At 40.4% G+C, this 14,011-nt stretch overlaps 1 protein-coding gene across 6 annotated transcripts in view; it reads right to left on the reverse strand.

The window, feature by feature from the left end:
• ALDH18A1 (aldehyde dehydrogenase 18 family member A1) overlaps positions 1-14,011 on the reverse strand; it is a 32,301-nt gene that overhangs the window by 11,413 nt on the left and 6,877 nt on the right. For 4 of the 6 annotated variants that reach the window (XM_054277359.1, XM_054277357.1, XM_054277356.1 and 1 more), the window contains exons 2-8: positions 9,249-9,466; positions 7,602-7,751; positions 7,406-7,510; positions 5,913-6,071; positions 5,276-5,366; positions 3,460-3,584; positions 924-1,068 (exon numbers count right to left, since the gene is read on the reverse strand). In XM_054277359.1, the coding sequence (XP_054133334.1) occupies positions 924-1,068; positions 3,460-3,584; positions 5,276-5,366; positions 5,913-6,071; positions 7,406-7,510; positions 7,602-7,751; positions 9,249-9,401 (928 nt within the window). In that variant the 5' untranslated portion in view covers positions 9,402-9,466. Of the gene's footprint in view, positions 1-923; positions 1,069-3,459; positions 3,585-5,275; positions 5,367-5,912; positions 6,072-7,405; positions 7,511-7,601; positions 7,752-9,248; positions 9,467-11,692; positions 13,353-14,011 lie in introns of those variants that run through there. The other 2 variants (XM_054277354.1, XM_054277355.1) reach the window with 2 other exon arrangements.

Below are 14,011 nucleotides of genomic sequence, written 5' to 3' on the forward strand. Positions count from 1 at the left end.
AACGTGTGGACATGAGAATAATTGGACTAATTTAAGACATCTTAACCCAGCTTCTTGAAGTGATTACAAAATATGGCATTTTTTATTATTCTTGGAGAAAAATTACGTATGAAAGCGATATACTTCACTTTTTAAAGTTACTTGAATTTCCAAAGTGTGGCTTTTGGAAGATACAAGACAAAGAGATGATCGGAATAAAGACCACAACAGTCCACAGGAACAGACTTTTGCTACTTACAATATTTGTGACTCAAAACGGGACCACAAGATTAGAAGCTTTACTGCTGATACCAACTTATTATAGTGAGGCTAACCAAAAAGATACTTGAGCATAACGACACCAAGTGCGTTCAAAGGATGATCTGACATATTTATACAAGAAATCCGTTAAGGATTCCTATACACAAAGAAATTCACTTGGCTAAAAGTGAAAGTCAAAAGTACCACCCCAGTATCTATTCTGCTAAGATGAAGGATCTTTGGTCTGATTTTATCACACAGTTCCAGCAATGCAGTGACAGGAAAACACTCCTACCTACCATACTAGAAGACTGAGTTATAAAAGAAATTAATGATAAAAAATAAACCTAAACACTACCTATGTTCAGTAGCACATTCTATATCCATATTCTCAGAGTGAAATCATGGATACTTGATGATAACTCTTAAGACTACAAAAGGCAAAACTTCTACTCTACTCACTGCATTCTTCAAATGCAAGTCTGATGTACTGGTTTATCAGCTGGAGGGAAGAAGAGCAGGGAATTCAGCAGTTTCTACCCCTACTTCAGAAAATATCTTTCAAAATCCATTTTGCAAACAGAGAGTGGTTTTCCAGTTATCGCACAGCTCTAGACAAATTTTAACTCTAATTTTTCAGGAAATCTCCACAACTTCAAGGTACACATTAACTCTGTACTCACCTGCAGGTTTTACCTCTGAAAAAAAAGTTCCTACTTTTTTCCCTTCTACAATATCTGTGATGACATGACCTGAGATCTTTGGGTGAGTTCCATTTGCAATCACTACTGAAGTGCCTCCTTGCAGGGCCCACAGAGCTGCTTTCACCTACAGGAAAGGACAGAGCCAGTTGCAAGAGATCCACTGGTTATTTCAATCACCGCTCTCAATAAGAGTTCTTGGTCCATTCTGATGGCCAGATTGATCGCTTATGCTTTCAAAGAGCATTCAACACACTTTGGGAATCTCTGAACTTCAGTGCTGGAATACTGATATTTGCTTAATCCTTCTACAGTATGCTAAGTTTACATAATTATTAGCTCATTAGTAAGGGTCCTTTGAAATCCCTGTGTACTGACTGGTCCTAAGATTAGCCTCTTTGCACATTTTTGAGCAGAATATTATTTCTCTCAAATCCAAGATGCTATCTGCTGAAGAGGTACTGCCAGTGATTTCCTTCATTTATTTTCCCAGTCAAGTATTTGCCAATATGGGCAATATTATCCACTACTTATATTTAACTATGTGTCATTTATTTAATTGCAAAAGCTTCTCTGCTTACTCACTTCTATGCATTCCTAATATGGTTCTAAAATTTGGTATTACAGTCTACAGTCACTATGAGACACAAATGTAAGATAGGCCTATTCCATCAAACTCAGCTACCAAAAGATCATCAGCCACTTCATTATTGCTCAAATTTCACGCTAAAAAACAAGATTTGTTCTTTGAGCCACTGTTTTCTATTATTGATGCTACAGTTTTCCAAAAATGTCTCCTACATTCTCAACTGTAGTAAATTTTTGTTACAACATCTGCATCAAGATTTGCCTCTATGTGACTCAAAAGACAGCAAGTAACTTTTACAGATTATTACTTTCACAATAAAGTACTCTCTAACCTTGGCAGCTTTACCTTCAATACCTGGAATTATTTGAACTATCCTAGAAGCCAGATAAAAGAAAGTCATTCCTGAATAAGCTTTGTACATTCCATAGTTACAAATGCCTCCTCTTTTTGCCACCTTCCAGCCCATGCTCTGATACCTAAGAGTGTGCCTTACCTGAGTGTTCAGAAAAGGGAATAATCAACAACATAACTGGTGAAGAATTTTACTTTGGTCTTTTCCTGCTTAGTCAAGATTTGCTTTGGTTTTTACAGACAACTTTCCAGATACGTCCCAGGGAAACCTGCAGCAATTAATACTACAGCAGTGCATATCTCAGCCTCATGAGAGACATATGCTGCAGTCAAACACACCCATGTTTATCTACTCACAGCAATGAATACTGAGACCACCTGACTGTACACAGGACTAAAACCCATTAGCCCTCCCACCTCTACTAATCCTGCGCTCAAAAACTGAAGTACCTTGGTCTCCACCAATATATCCTTCAGAAGCAAACAGTACATTGTACAAACTCAGAAAGGAGAGGGAGGTACCATATCAGATTTAAGAGACAGGGATTCCCAAAGTCTTTGAATTATCACACATGAAAGAATTGAGACGGACTCTAATTTAAACCACAAAAATACAGATCCAAATGTCACCTTTTAAAATCTACTTGAGTGTAATTCTTTACTTGCTCTTTTCAATTCACACTGACCTAAAAGAAAAGCAAAAGGAATCCACATACCATTTCAGGGTACTCAAAGAATAGTTGAGGCTGGAAAGGATCCCTGGAAATCATATAGTCCGACTGCCTGCTCACAGCAGGGTCAACTAGAGCAAGCATCATCCAGCCCGGTTTTGAACATCTCCAAATAGAGAATCCACAAGTTCTCTTGGCAACCTGCTCCAGTGCTTCAGCAACCTCATTGTAAAATTCTCACATTTCAGTTTATTCACTTGTATTTCATTCTGAGCCCATGGCCTCTTGTCCATTCCCTGGATACCACCAAGAAGAATCTTGTTCTGCCTTCTGTAAACTCTTCCCTCAGCTACTTATAGCCAAACCTTCTCTTTTCCAGTGTAAACAATCCTAGCTCTCAGCCTCTCTTAGTGTGACAGTGCTCCAATTCTTTATTCATATTCATGTCTCTCTGCTGGTTTCACTGTAGCATGCCATGCCCTTCCTGTACTGCAGTATCTAGAACCACACACAACTCCACAGATGTGGTTTCACTAGTGCTGAGTAGATGAAAGTAATAATTTTCCTCAACCTGCTGGCTGTGTTCTTTTCCATACAACCCTGGTTAGCTTGCTTTGCCCAAAGGCCATATTCCTGGTGTACATCCCATTTGGGGTCTACCAGGATCCCTATGCCCTTTTCACTGAACCTGCATTCAAGGCAGTCAGTTCTCCAGCTCATACCAGTGTCCCTAGGCATAAGACTCAGCATTTCCTTTTACTGAACTCCTAAGGTTCCTGCCTGTCCATTCCTGCAACCTGCCAAGATCCATCTGAAGCACAAGATCCATCCAGCAGCACAAAGCACAACCATCTCATGTAGCTCCCTCTCCCTTCCCAATTGTGAAGTAATTGTTCCATATTTCTACCTTGGCTTCCATGCCACCCATTCCCACTCGGGATTTGGTTCCAAATGTTACAGACTGCTGATCTCCTGGGTAGAATATGTCAATAAGCTTTGCGTCATCAGACCCTGGAGGGCTGTCAAAGAGTCCTGAAATAAATCATACAAATCAGTTATATATCTTCATGTCGAGAGCTCACCCATGAAAAAAGGAAAAAAAGAGAAAACAACAAAAGCAATCAACATGAGGCTAAAAAGCTGTGTTCCGCTTTATAGGATTGAAAACTTCCACTGAATCCTTCTTGTCATGGGACTCAAAGCACAAAATTCTTAACTGGCAGACCTAAAAGGTATAGGTTTATTGAAGACCTAAAAATAAGAAGCCAAAAGCCCATATGCTGAATAGCAGCAAGCAAGCTGGGAGGTAATGACATTTGGTTGAGGTTTGAGACAGTTTGCAGCTTTCAGATGTTCAAAATCGGGCCTTACACACACCTCAACTGAACTTACAAACCCTAAACTGAACTGGCAAAGAATTGTCCTCCTCACCAAACACTCACAATATTCTTGAAAGGTGGATTGCACAGTGAGAAAACAGGCAATTCAGAAACATGTAAAAAGGATAACTATTCAATTCTACTAAGAAGAAACACAACAATACAGAGACATGCTCTTATTAGCATTTTTTAAAATCAAGTAATTTAATGTCACTGCGCTTGGAATTGAATGACACTTTGATTTACCCAACATACTAAACTTCAGCTCTACCACTACACTTCCCAGAAATGCCATGTGCACAAATACTGCCACAACAAACTAGAGAGCACACGTGCAGTCTGTCTGTGCGCATCCTTGATAGCTTGGGAAGTAGAGGACATCTCTCCATAAACAAGCTGTCACATTGAATGAATAAGCTTGGAGGAGAGGTGGGCTGGTTTGGGTTTTTTTTACAAACTCTTTTGACTATTTCTGAGTTCTAAGACAGTCATTTTGACCAGGATTAACCAGCTAGGACAGAATTAACCAGCTAGACTAGAATGAAACCCAGCTGCATCTGCTAAAAGAAACAGTGCTTATGGAAAGACACCTCTTTCCTCCTCAGGGCCACACGCATGTGCTGAAGGCCAGGATCTACTGAAAGAAATCCATCTGGAGAAGATGAAAAGAATATGTGACTTAAGGTGATCCGGACTGCATTGATCTGAAACTGTACCCATTACCCTCCTCTCTCTAGAACAGGAAGTTCAACATTCATAGGTGACAGGCTTATGTCACAACACCACAGCTCAGAAGACTAGAGCAGTGTAAGTCAAAAGTAAGGGAGACAGAAAAAGCTAGCAAGATCCAGGTACCTGGAAAACAATGACCACGACTTGCTATACACCGATAATTCACTGACAGAACCTGCCGTCAGAAGAAAAAAACTATTGTAGAATAGTATTTGGTTTATACTCCTGATTCAAGACACATAGCTTTTATCCTGCATACTATTCCTGACTATCATACAACTCTGAGAAGCTATCAGAAGTACCATAGTACATGTGGTACTCTGGGATCTGGAACAGGTCTCAGGTTCTCATGCATTCTCACCCACTCAGATTCCACAGTGTGTCAGACAGTGTTTGGTTTGCAATGTACTACAATAACTCCTTAAGGCCTTTACCCAATGTTGATGCCACAGCACCAACACTGGGTATAGGCCTTAAGGAGTTATTGTAGTACATTGCAATTGTCCTTGAAAAACAGATGAACTGAAGAGATAAGTAAAACTGGAAAAGAGGTTGGTTTGACAATCTGACACGTTTCACTAAAATCAGAAATAAAAGAAATTACTCACAAACCTTCCACATCTGAAAGTACAATCAGGAGATCGGTTTTCATTTCCACAGCCAGTCGTGCTGCCAGACTGTCATTATCCTTCACACTAATTACCTGCAATACACATGCATATCAGAAGCAGTGAATAGTGTGAGGAACTAAGAAATATTTGGTGCCAACATAAAAAAGCAATTTACCTCAGTACTAACAAGTCCTTCTGTGCTACTTTTTTCACACCCACTGGAAACTTCAAAGGTGATTTTTGTGTGAAAGTACATATGCTTCAGTAAAGTGGTATCCAAATGAGAAGCAGTGTCATCAGTACTTCCATTTCTCCACCTTAGTGCCCAGTGACAGGGCAAGAGGCCCTGTCTAACTGACAACTGTTTTACCAAAAACTAACTGACGCTGTTTGAAGGAGTGCTGAAGAGGCATGCTTGCTTTTGGTAAAGCAGACAATATTTGCCCTGGTTTCACCCCACAACACTGTATCATGCCAAATACAGAGAGTCTTCCAGTACTCTCTGTCCACATACTAATTCTGTATCTTTGTTTCTCTGCTGCAGACTTCAGAGTCCCCTGTTATGGCATTAGTCAAGTACACATTAGTGCTGCACCATCTGCAAGCAGGACCCCCCTCCATTGCAATACTTTACCCACATTTACCCCCTGCAGATCACTGTTTGGCTCTGGAGGTGGAACAACTGCATCGTTAGTGTTAATGATAGGGACAATATTCATCCTTAAAAGCTCATGTAATGTTCCATTTAAGTTGCGACGCTTCTGCTCATCGTGGAAATCCAGATTGGTGACTAAAATCTAAGAGGAAAAAAGAAACTATTTAGCCTACCACCTTTCCTGTAAGAACATCATATAAACCTATGTATTTACATGTCATAACAGAGCAGTCATGCCTTTTGGGTCACTACACAAACAAAAGCCCCACATTTAAAAGATATAGATTAAAAGTGAGAAATATTCTTTCCACAATATGAGCTGAAGCTGAATTCCACTGAAGTCTGTAATAGCCTATCTCAAGCTGGTAGGTCACACGTTCCAAGAATGAACTTGGAAAACAAGATTGAACATAGATGCTCACGATAACTACTAAGGCCATGGACAATTCAATAGATTGCTCAAGATGCTGCCTTTCCAGTTTTTCCTCCCTTTTTAATGCTCCTACTTGTAGTGAGCAGAAGGGGTGCTTTATATCAAAACTTTTCTTCCACTCACTAGAACTCACTTGCTCTTCTGAAATCATCTTGCCTCCTGCATGTAGATAGCACCCCTTTCTTTTGGTTGTTTTTTGTTTTAAGACAAAAAACACCCTCAATGTCTGCTCTGGAGAGATTTATTTTTTGTTTTTACTCTGTCATTGGACATTTGAGAACTAAGCAAACAACTCCACCACTCAAATGTACAACAGCACTTGGAATCAATGTGTATGCTAAGCTTTTTGGCATGGGCAATTAATTATTTTATATCAAAGGAATTATGGTTATCTACAGATTTGAACAAGATTACAATCCAGCATGACCTATCATGATTTTTAGCTATGTTATAAACAATTTGGACATATTGGCTCTACCATATTACAGTAAGGAGTTCCTCCAAGAAAACGTCATACTAGGCTCCTAAATTTGTTAAAAGTGTCTAAACAAATAAGGCCTTACAGTTAAAGCAATTCTGCATTTTCAGAGTATCTAAGATACGCAAAGCCTGTTTAAGAGTAATTCAACTGATACAAGAGTAATTCAACTTGCAGCCCACAGTCTAAGACCCAGGCCAGGGATACATCATCCACAAGTTGGAAAGGTTCCAAGAGGAGATGGACAGCAAGTTCTGAAGTGTGGATATGTACTTCTGTCAGCTTTACAAAAGGCGTTGCAGTTTAGCCACTTGCAGTTTTTAAACCCTCCCTTTGGACCATCAACTTCAGGTTTTGTGAAGAGATCTTAACAGATCCTCCCTGCCTATAAAAGAGCAGGACATATCTGAACTCCAAAAAGAAAAAGCATATTCATTTTATCTTAATAATAGATAACTCAGTTTCCAAAATATTTAGCAAGGCATTCTTGTATACACTACCATTTATGTGACAACAATAAGGTCCAAAAGTATCAAGTCAATCTAGGAAAGAAGGAGTGCCTTACCTGAGCTGCACAGATGCTGTACTGGGTAAACATGGCCTCATACAGAGCCATTAATCCACTCTGTCCAGCTGCTGCACAGGCTCGGGCCTCTAAGACCGGAATAGCCTACAGAGACAAAGAGCAGCTGGTCAGGCAAGGACTTGAACAGGCAGTACCCAACACTCAGGGAAAAGCAGGAGTGCCACCAGACTCTCACCATATCTTTTAGCTGACTCTGGCCTGAATGAAGTGCTTGTCTCACACTCTGAGAAAGCAATATCTCATGACGCAACCGCTGCTTTCCGAAAGCTACAGCCCCACTGGTGACAATCATCATCTCTCGGCCCTGATTTTGCAGCATTGAGACCTGTAAGTACAGGAAATAAGAAACAGTGCCTGGCATATGATCAGTGAGAGCAAAACAGTCCTGGCTACTATAACCTTGTGCTCACCAATTCCTGCTGACACAAGGATTTTGATTTCTCGATGGATGTGCAAAGCAAAGCAATCGCCCTTCATGATACTTCTGCACACTTTCCCAGCCACTTGGAAGCTATGCCAAGGACTGCATGCAATCTATAACTTCTTACAAACCTTCTTTTCACAAGACCAGCTTTTGTGACAGAAAAATACTTGAATCCCTCCATTCCCAAAGCTACCATTATACAGTAACTTTGAATTCTAGAAGTGAAGAGGCCAACTTCCAATAGTAAAGCTTTTGATTACTTCCTCGTTACATTTATCGGACCAGATTCCTTTCAAAGCCCCAAAGCTAAATGTCTTACATGAGTTACATGTATTAGCTTAACTTTACTTCCCAGAAAGAACATGTTCAGTGCTCACCAAGATAATCCTTTAATTTTGGAGAAGAAATACATGAGTTGATCCCATCAGTTTTTCCTACAAGTAATGAGGTTTCAGGCTTTTCTTTGGAGGAACTCTGCTAATGCTCAGGTGATCAAGAAGGGTTGACTCATTTTGCAGAGTTCACATCCTTCAGTGCCACCTTCCCACTACGGACAACTAGTGCCCCATGTCTTACTTACTGCACAAAATTATCACTGTGCAAATTTCTCCCTCTATATTAGGTTTGGTCAAGATGGAGTTAACATTCTTTACAGGGGTCTGTATGATACTGTGTTTCAGATTTCAGTTCTAAAACAGTTTTGGTAACATTCCAATGTTTTGTCTATTGCTAAATAGTGCTTGCACAGCATCAAAGCCTCATCTTTCCCCCATGAGGAGCAGCATTAGCACAGTCATCAAGGCTTTCCTTGTTCCACTATGTTCAATCCCAGCAGGTAAGGTAGCAGCTGGACACAAAGTTCAGAGAGGACACATTTGAGACAGCTAACCTTAAACTGGCCAAAGGGACTCCTCACATCATATAATGTCACACACAGTAATAGAGTTGCAGAACAGCAAGATGCAGGAGGTTATCTTCCAAGGTGGCCATGACTCAAGAACTAGCAGGGCATTGGTCTGCTTGTGTGAGGTAGCGATTGCCATCACAGATTTCTTTTCCCCTCTCCTTGATTTATTAAATCTTTATTTCAACCCATGAGTTTTCTTACTTTTGCTATTCCTGTTTTCTTCCCAATCCCACTGGTGGTGGGAACAGGTGAGGGGAGCAAACAAGAATCTGTGTGGATGCTTAGCTGATAGTCAGGATCAACCCACCACACCTTCAAAAAACAATTTACTGAGTTACCTGGTTTATAGTACTGCATCATAGGGGGTTGAAAAGGGAAAGGTGAACACATTGTTTTAAAGAGTATCAATATTTTATGATGGTTTACTACAATGTTCTGTAGCATCCAACAATCACTGAATACCTGAAGTAAACGCAAATGTTCAGAATTACCTGCTCTACAATAGAAGCCAGCCTCCCAAGGGCCAAGCCACACTCATCCCCTCGAGTAACAACAGCACTACCCAGCTTTACTACAATCCGTTTTGCATGCTTCAGCTCACTGCGGTGTGCAAATGATTTTCCATGGGCACGGCTGAGTGGCATGGTGATAAATGGAATGTTGCTCCAACAACGGATGGATTCATTCCTTAATCTTTGGCAAGGGAGATCTGTGGACAGAGAAAGAAATAAAAAAAAACAAACCAGTTTTAAGTGTTTCACTGAGACTTTTGACCCTTCACAATAAACTTCCCTGTAACTGAGAATGAGAAGCTAGCCTTGAATTCACTGAAACAAAGTGAGAAACAGGAGTATCTGAGCAGCATTAACCATTCCTAAGGTATAGAAGGCAATATCCCATGCAACACAGAGCTCTGACTCTGGGAATCTAGAAGACCAAACTAAAAGACACTGTAAAAGAGCCTATATAGCTCACATCTCAAGGACTAGTTTTAAAAACAATCTACTTTGCCTTGCCTCATTAGATAACAGCTTCAGAGAGTTTTCCTGTCTGAAGTAGCACAGAAAGCCTGATTTTTAGAAAAGAAACATAGCTTTTACAAAATCTCTAAGCCAGGTATTTTTGCACATTGCTCAACTAGCGAAAATGAAGGGGCATGACAGATATATGAACTCCAAGTCACATGGTGACATGGTGTTGTTCAAGCCCTTGAACAGGCCTCTTGAAGATGTGTTTGTGCTCCAAGCCTGTCAATGCTCAGGAGGCATTTGGACAATGCCCAGAGTGTGCTTTAGCTTTGGGCAGTCCTGAGGCATCAGGCTGTGGGACTAGCTGACCACTCCAAGTGTCTTACAACTAACTATTCTATTCTAGTCAATCCTAATTAATGTATCATCTGAAGATGCAGAGGCATCTTTACAAGTCAGTGAACATTACACTCTGCTATTTAGTATTTGCCTAACCTACACAGTATAATCAGAAAGGAGTTTATTTCCAGTTCTCTTGGCTTCAGGGTTTAGAAGGTTCCAAGAAGGTAGCTGTTGAGAGCTAACTAGTATCTGAGAAGAAACCCTTTACTTTTTCAAAGAAAAATAAAGGAAAAGACCACAGCTCTAGAACAAGCAGAGAATTCAATTCATCCTCACTAAAGTCCTAATCATTACTCTTGTTCTACGGCCCCATAAATCTACGTCTTTTAGTCATTTTACACTGTACTGAGATGTGAAATTGGCTCCCACGTTACACATGTAAAACATTTATGGAGATGCAAGTCCATTAATTTGCTCCACATGCAATTAGGAAGGAACTGACATAGCCATCCAGTCCAGGTTTTGGACAAGTAGGCTTAAAGGGATTCCAGTTTTTATATCCCATACCTGTCAACAGTTTCACTTCCTTAATAAAGGGACACACATGAAACATACTTCAGTACTTGAACTGCAGATCCTTCACTGTGTAGCCTGCACAAGGCTTGCTTCTCAGGAGTAAAGAAGCAGAATTTCAAAATACACAAGTGGAACAGAACAGGAAAAAATGTGGAGAACAAACAGAAAACAGTGGAGAACAAAAAAAAAATTCCTGTCATAAATGATGACTCCAGCTTTAGACCACAACTGATGAAGTGACAGGAGTCACTCCACTGCTAGATACTACCAATACTTGGGAACAAACTTCTCATAGGTAGCACTGTGAAAATTACTGACTTCAGAAAATGAGGAATACTTAGAAATGTTACAAATACAGAAGTCAACAGAGCTGTAGCTCATAAATGAAAAGTTTAGAAGTTTCAAGATTTTAACATCTAATTAATATAGTTATTAATAAAAGAAAACTATTAGCAGACAGACCAGTGGGAAATAATTCTTGCATGCAATGGTAAACAGCTACTCTCTTGATCTAATAGAGTTTATCTATCCTTACCTTCCATATTTCAGACCATTAATCAAGCAGACATTGAATGTTTCTCTCAAATTAGGTTTTCAGGGAAGAACTATTAACAGGGCACCTATGTATTTAAACTATATAAAACCTGCATGCACTTTCCACTTGAATTTAATACAAGTAAATTTGAGTTTTGTCCTTTGCTTTACTCAAGACATCTGAAAATGCAGGAGCAGACACAATCAGATCTTGTTTTCCAGGAATGTATGAGGTTGAAATAAGGAACTTATACAGCAGCATTACTTTTACAACTTTTTTTTCCTTGAAATGTACGTCAGAATGAAAAATACACAGACATCCAGCTGAATATTACTGAGTTAAGGGAGAAAGTAACATTGAGAAAGTAGAGCTTCAACTACAGCTCACTTCAGAGGCTGTAAGTTTTCAATGATGTTAATGAGGTGGTTTTCCTTCCAGCACAGGAAAGAGCAGAGGCATGCCCAGACACATACTGCCCAACATTTTAGCAATGTGTGCTTTCTCTCATACATACACAAACGAGAAATGGCTGCGGTGACATGTGGAGGTGAGACACAGCACCATCCAGGGGAACGGACAAGCGGGCTCAGAGCAGCTCGACACAACATTCTGAGATGCCTTCTGCAAACCAAGGATATCTGCAAGTTAAAATGAACGGAGGATGGTTAAATAACAATGACTTTTCATCTGTATTTCTCTCCTCGCCCACTCCCTCAGTCCAACTCCTCTTTTCCTGTACCATCTTAATACAATTTCCTCATGACAACTCTCCATTTTGCAGAATTTGCACACAGACTATGACATAGAAGAACTGAAGGCCCCTCTTCCTTACTTGCTGCCAGATCTTTATTAAAGGTAAAGAATAAAGCATGGCTCCCTGAGAAGGGAAACCACTATTAGTGAATGTACCTACAATGGATAAAAGTAATATTTTTATCATGGAGAAGCCTGGAAGAAAAAGATAGAAGTAGAGAGGTTCTATCATATAGACTTCTCTGTACACCTCACAACAGAGCATCTTACTAGATTTTTCATGAATCTCAGCCCTATTCAATACAGGAAATATGCTCATTCGCTTTTCCCTGAGCACTATCAAATTACTTATCCATGATTACAAGTAAAGACACAAATTTCCAAGCACTTGGCATTAGTTTCCCTTGACTAAACCTTTAAACACTCAGGATTCTTCTAACTCTAAAGTTCACTAGAGTAAGTACACAGCAAACAAGGGATATACAATTACCCATCTCTTATGACAGGTCAAGTTCAAGTAATGCATCCAGTTTCACCATGGAAACAAATGAGATTAAGAAGAACCCAGTTCTCCCAGACAGATAGCATTTAAACCACAAAACCTCTCCTTCCCCTTTTACAAAATTTTCCTTCCTTTCATTGCTTTCAATCCATTTTCCAGCAACATTGAAATAAAGTAAAAAAACTGCACAAACTATGGTACAGAGGAAGCATTGAAAAGAGGACCCTTGAAGAGGCCTCATTACTCTGCATCAGGGTACTATTATCCCTCATTAAAATCCTTACCAAAATATACACATCTACATTAGACAAGGCAGCCACCAGCACATAATGCTCCTCCTGTTTTGTCTAGTAAAGCTTACATTGCATGGCACTTTAATAATATTAATCTGCAACATCCTTCACAGTTCTGTATTTCCAGGATGAGGCAGACAAAGGATTCTGAGCAGATCATGCCACGCTGTCACAAAGTTCTCTTCTCATAACAGGGTAAGCTTAAAGCAGGGGACCAGTAGTACCTAGACGAAGGTTTCCCCCTCTGAACCCTCACCAGGCACCTCATGCAGCTGCCTCAGGGGCTGCACAATTCCCACTATTCATGTTTCAACCCTCCACCTTGAAGCTCACCTTGACCTCTTCTGTTCGACACTGCCTTCTCAAGGGGGTCTTAGCTGGGTCTCAGAGATCCAGCACTCCTCACGTGAGCTGGCAAACAGCAGGTTCTTTAGCCAGACCCCTTTCCACAACAAACGCCCTGAGCGGAACTGCCCAGTCCCCTTCAGCTCCCTGTGCAGACTGTGCCCCTTAAAGGACAGAAATGGGCACGCTACCTCAAGTTTCACCTGCAGACACCTCCTCTTACCTCTCCTGTCAGACCTTCAGCTCCAGCTACAGCAATAACCTCCTGGCTGTCACAGAATACAGACCCACACTGGCCAGACCAAACTGTGCCATCTCCTCTGCTGCTCCTGCTGCTCTGCTGAGAACACTACACAGCCTCACTACGGGCTGCTGCAACTCAGAGCAACCTTGTCCTTTGGAAGGCTCTCTCCCATCTGCCGGAGACAACTTGGCTAAAAGCAGGCAGACAATGAAGAGTGAGGAGTGTCAGTGTGGATCTTTTGAAGAAAAAAGATTATAAAATACAGCATGTTTTTGAAACTGGGTTGTGAGAGAAGGCAAGGACAGCAAGTTAGCAAGAAAACAGAGTTTAAAACAGCAGCAAGTATCAGTATGTGAAATGGAAATGGATGGTGCCTGAAAACACAGACAGAACACAGTTTAGGGTATGTAACTACAGCCTTTCTTTCAGGCTAACAAACTCCTTCTGTCCTTTCACTCACTCAAGGATTTAAAGTTAATTTTAATCCTCATTTTCCATTCCATTCACATTTCCACCACTTCCATAGCTGGAAGGGTTCCGAGATTCAGTGACAAAAATTAAAAAAAGGTGTAGAATTAAAAACATTTTTTTGAAAAATATAACTTTCCTGCCTTACTTGGAGGAAGCAATAAAAAAAAGCAAAACGCATTATTCAGGTATTCCCCCTAGCATCAGCTTAAAATTTTTTTTCCACTA

The sequence above is a fragment of the Melozone crissalis genome, unplaced genomic scaffold (assembly GCF_028551555.1).
Source record: "Melozone crissalis strain CALT ecotype California unplaced genomic scaffold, PUWL_Pcris_2 ptg000019l_1, whole genome shotgun sequence".
NCBI lineage: Eukaryota > Metazoa > Chordata > Aves > Passeriformes > Passerellidae > Melozone > Melozone crissalis.